The 4,418-nt window shown below is 39.5% G+C and overlaps 1 protein-coding gene across 1 annotated transcript; it reads right to left on the reverse strand.

Moving 5' to 3' along the window:
• Window positions 1–675: 675 nt before the first annotated feature.
• LOC124406492 (adenylate kinase 8) lies at window positions 676–4,119 on the reverse strand. Its single transcript, XM_046881921.1, has 10 exons — window positions 4,024–4,119; window positions 3,707–3,833; window positions 2,710–2,795; window positions 2,492–2,591; window positions 2,095–2,234; window positions 1,865–2,042; window positions 1,631–1,755; window positions 1,387–1,496; window positions 1,049–1,220; window positions 676–942 (listed from the first exon to the last, which is right to left on the reverse strand). The coding sequence occupies exons 1-10, from the start codon at window positions 4,117–4,119 to the stop codon at window positions 676–678; spliced, it is 1,401 nt and encodes a 466-aa protein (XP_046737877.1).
• Window positions 4,120–4,418: the final 299 nt, after the last annotated feature.

Here is a 4,418-nt window from a genome sequence, read left to right on the forward strand (position 1 = left end):
CTGAAATCGCTGACGTGTTTGTTACGTCAGCTCCAAGGGGTGTTTCACCCTTATCGACGTCTACACTCAACCCCGTCGACGATCGACGATTCTAGGTTGACGTCGATGCTGTCGCGTGACGTTTGCTACCCTCACCGTCACGCAACGCGTTGCGGTAAGTGACGTCGCGAGGTTGGGATGCCTAGAGTGCCAGGGAAACAACAAACGAGGGAAGTTCTCTATGCCACCCCAAAGCATGGGCATATCGAAATGTAACCCGTATGTATACAACTTAATATCAAGATTAAATTCTAAAAGCTTTCTTTTAAACTGCAAATATAGCACTATAGGAACAACACATTCGGCTAACGTAATTTATTATAAGCACACATCATAGCATAAATATTTAATTGGGTTCATATGCCAAATGTTAATCAATCTCCAATGGATTGAACGTATTTAACAAATTCAGAACTGATAGACATTTCAAATGACATTGTGAGTAATTGTAAGACTTTAAGGAACTGCTTCACATGACTTCTCGTCAACTGTAGGTACGTCTTAAGGAGTACTTCACGATTGGGTGGCAAAACTCAGATTGGCATATGGTCTGACAGAAAAATTTCATAGCAGGAAAACGACATCAAAATTAGTTGAAATCGAACAAAGATATTTGTGCTGTAATCGATTCAATCACTAGATCAAAGACACCGTCGCTTCTGGAAAACGGATGCCGTCGAATACTCGAGGATCAATTTCGTCGTCGGGGTCAAACTCGATGTCCTCCGCGTTGATATCTCGCGGTCGAGCTGGAACCCTGGGTGGAGCACATGGAGCAGGTCTCATCAAACAGGCCTCTGTCAATTCACGTACGACTGACTGTGAACCAGACCCGTCGATGACGGTCGCCGAAGCTCCTGCATAATTCATCATGGCTGTTACGTTATCTTCGTACTCTTTAATCTGTAATATCAAGAAAGGATCAGAGGAGATTGACCAGCAAAAGTTGTATGGTAGCATATTTCCGTAGTGAATTTATCGATCCGTGAATAGGGGTTTTCGGTATCACCTGTCGTTCCACATTGCTACGATAGTCTTCCGGATGTGCAGCTAATTGATCCATTTTTTTTCCAGTACAATCGTTGGATGTTAGATTGTGTTTGCTGCCAGTGTACATGTTAACACGACGTCCAAGTAGCCTCTGCTTGCATGTGAAAGAGTCAACTTCCAAGAATATAACCCTAATGAATTTTCCGGCATTAGTGAATGCAATTAGACTAATCAAAACTCATTATATAATAAATAATTCTATTTTTACAAACAATAAGAGAGGTGAATGCGTCACCCTAAGTATATCGGAAATTTGTTGAAATTTTGATTAGTACTTCGGGTGAATATTCTGCCTACCGGTTTGGCGGTGTAGCCAACATGTCAAGTAGTCGGAAATCCTGCTCGTTGATGGGATACCCGGTCAATACCCAGCCGCGTTTCATGCACTCGTAGCCAAGAATATATTTCTACACAATATCGCAATTACTTTATAAATTACACTATTTTCTCATATAAAACAATAGAATGAAATTTGATGCTAAGAAAACTGACACAGTCCATTTTCCTATTACTAATACAGTAATGGCGATGCATAACGTACCTCAATCACTTGCACCCTGGTTTCGGGCGAGGGTCTTTTGCCCCACGTGTGCTCGATCATTCTCAGAGTTTTACCTAACGGCGAGTCTTGCATTCGTGCCTGCTCCAAGATCTTTTGAAAATCAACTAAAATGGACATATGTCAAACAGTTCTTATACTCGAATTTATCCCTCGATGAATAATACATATTACAAAAAAAGTACGACGTTGTGAAAAAAGTCAAGCTATTCTCACCATGGACAAGATGAAACCGCTGGCAAAGGTGTCTAGCGACAGTACGACTACCGGACCCCCGAGAACCGATTATAGCTACTCGAAAAATCGATGGTGCACCACAATGTTTTCTCATTCTCGCTAGGACAGCGCAGTCCTTCGCTAGTTCTTCGATACTTCGATCTCCAACGTCAACTTCCTGTAAGGAACCTTTTAGATTATTGGGAAAATTATTCACATAAAGTACTGACGATCAACGAGTCTGAGTACGCGATTTGTAGACCACGAAGGTGTTTTTTGTACACGCGTTGCTCCAGGGTTAAATCATGAGTGCTACGGTTCTGCTTGGACACCTGGAAATCAGTTACCATGTCGCCATCTTCTTTGTAGTCTAGAACAAGAAGTTGGTCGTAATTAAAAAATCAAAATAAGCGATATGAAATATCGTAGCAACTAATTGTACAATAATGTACCTAATGACCGACTAGAGTTGATCTGTAAGACGTGTGTGGGGATGATACCGATTCGCTGGAAAGCTTGAGCCTCCGCTTTTGTCCTGGGTACATCTGTGACACATGCGGTTGAACAGAATTGCGTTAGTATAAAAACTATTTCCTGATTTTCTTGGCTAAACATCGTTCATCTTACCTACGAGAGCCCAGCCGGAATCATGGAGCATCCCAGTTCGGAGTATTTTCTTCAAATTCCGCGCGAAATCTTCAGCTTCGGCACAGCTGAGATGCATGCACTGAAAGTACAATTGAATAATGACATAGAAATATTTATGTGAAAAAAATATTATGAGAAATTCAATAACGCATGGCACAATCGCGAATGTACACGCAGTACAAATTTTAAAAATTTACCGTTGACGTAACTCGATGAATATCACTAATGGTTATGGGCCGGACGCCTAGCTCCTCTTGTAATGCTTCGGCGAGGCGCATTTTATCTGGATATCATATGAACCATTAATTAATCGCCGAGACATTCGCAGTGGTAAAGAAAATAATCCGTTATATCCTACAATTTATTATCAAATTTTCTGTATTTTGTATCCACATAATTTTCAATCTTGTTGAACTTTCTTGTACATTCCGTTACTAATTGTAAATGAATTTCTTTTCTTTTTCAAGTGCGAGTAGCACTTTTGGGGGCCCGGATCTGTAGCCCCTGTAGCCCCCCCCCCCCCCCCCCCCCCCCTAAATCCAGGCCTGGTTGAAATATTAATATATGGGACAGTCCATCCCATTTCTAACCCTTGACCTGTCGAGAATTTTGTTTATTATCTCATATTATTAATTTTGTTATTAATTGATCGCGATTGAAAAAAACCTTTATCAGAAAAATAAAGAAACATGAAAAAAAACTTTTGCTAAAAATCTGAAATTTTTTGTAAACATCCGGTGTGGTATATGAAAATGTTTCCAATGCAACCATCCATGGTATAATGACGCTCGTTTCTAATTTTATTATCGTTTTTTCTCGAGAAAATCTTGAAAACAGTAACAAGGAAAAATCGCCTCACTTTATCTCTAGGCTTAAAAATGTTTACATCGAACGCTCGATTTTTATAAGTTTTTCAAATTTTAAAATTGTGTCGGTCAACAAAATCATTTTAAAAAACTGTAGAAAATTCTAACCGTGTCGGAAAAATGTAAAAAAAATAGTGCATTTTAATGTGAGATCAATCATATAAAAATCGTGAGCCAAATCCGAGAGGTCAAGGGTCAGACGTTGGTCGAAGTGGGATGGACTGTCCCATGTGCAGTTGCTGTTGAACGACAGAAAATTGAATAAAAATCATTTGAATTGTTTTCTTTACAACAACCTTTCACTACTCTGTTTAAAGAATATTATTACCAAAGTTCGGTGGGGCAAGTATTATTATTCTAGGGACATCTCGATTCAGTGCGGCATGCTGAATACATTGCTTCAGATAGCTGATGTGATCATCTGGCCTTTTTATTACCAGCTCTGTTGCGAGTTCCTGTAATTTATCACATACATTCAACCGATTCACCAATCATGTAACAGATATTTATTTAATTCAATTTTTTTTAAATTATCGGTCTACTCAACGGGGTAATTAACTATTACCATCATGAATTATCAAACATTCAGCCCTTTCACAGTTTGCTCGTACATAATTTATGAAAATAAATAGTAATTTCACTCACGTGGAAGAGTTCGTAAATGCGATGCTTTTCCATGTAAGGAACAAACCGCGGTGGAATTGTCAGGTTACGCTTGATTGCATCAACGCTACCGAGCATGTTTTAAATTTCTCAGATCTACGTTATTTATTTTATCGAGGTTAATTGTTTTTCACAAATAAAGAACGAGTCGTTCAATCCGTCATACGTGATAAACACGTATTATGTATGTACTTCCGAAATCAGTTCTTCTGAAAACAAGTTCAAATTTCGTCAAGATTCCCACCAAACGATGGTCAGCGCCACCAACAACTTGCGGTCACTACGGCGAACTAACAACCAGAGAGTCTAGAGAACGGAAAGTAGCCACGGATGGCCTTCCGAATGAATCGTGAAGTTATCGTACGATCGATGGAATA

This window comes from Diprion similis, chromosome 6 (assembly GCF_021155765.1).
Source record: "Diprion similis isolate iyDipSimi1 chromosome 6, iyDipSimi1.1, whole genome shotgun sequence".
Taxonomy (NCBI): domain Eukaryota; kingdom Metazoa; phylum Arthropoda; class Insecta; order Hymenoptera; family Diprionidae; genus Diprion; species Diprion similis.

Bases quoted from the DNA above. Each gene is read 5' to 3' on its own strand.
- LOC124406492 (XM_046881921.1), bottom strand. From the start codon at position 4,119: ATGCTCGGTAGCGTTGATGCAATCAAGCGTAACCTGACAATTCCACCG. The intron at 3,834-4,023 runs GTGAGTGAAATT...GATAAATTACAG, and splicing joins GCATTTACGAACTCTTCCAC to GAACTCGCAACAGAGCTGGT. The intron at 2,796-3,706 runs GTAATAATATTC...TATGATATCCAG, and splicing joins ACTTGCCCCACCGAACTTTG to ATAAAATGCGCCTCGCCGAA.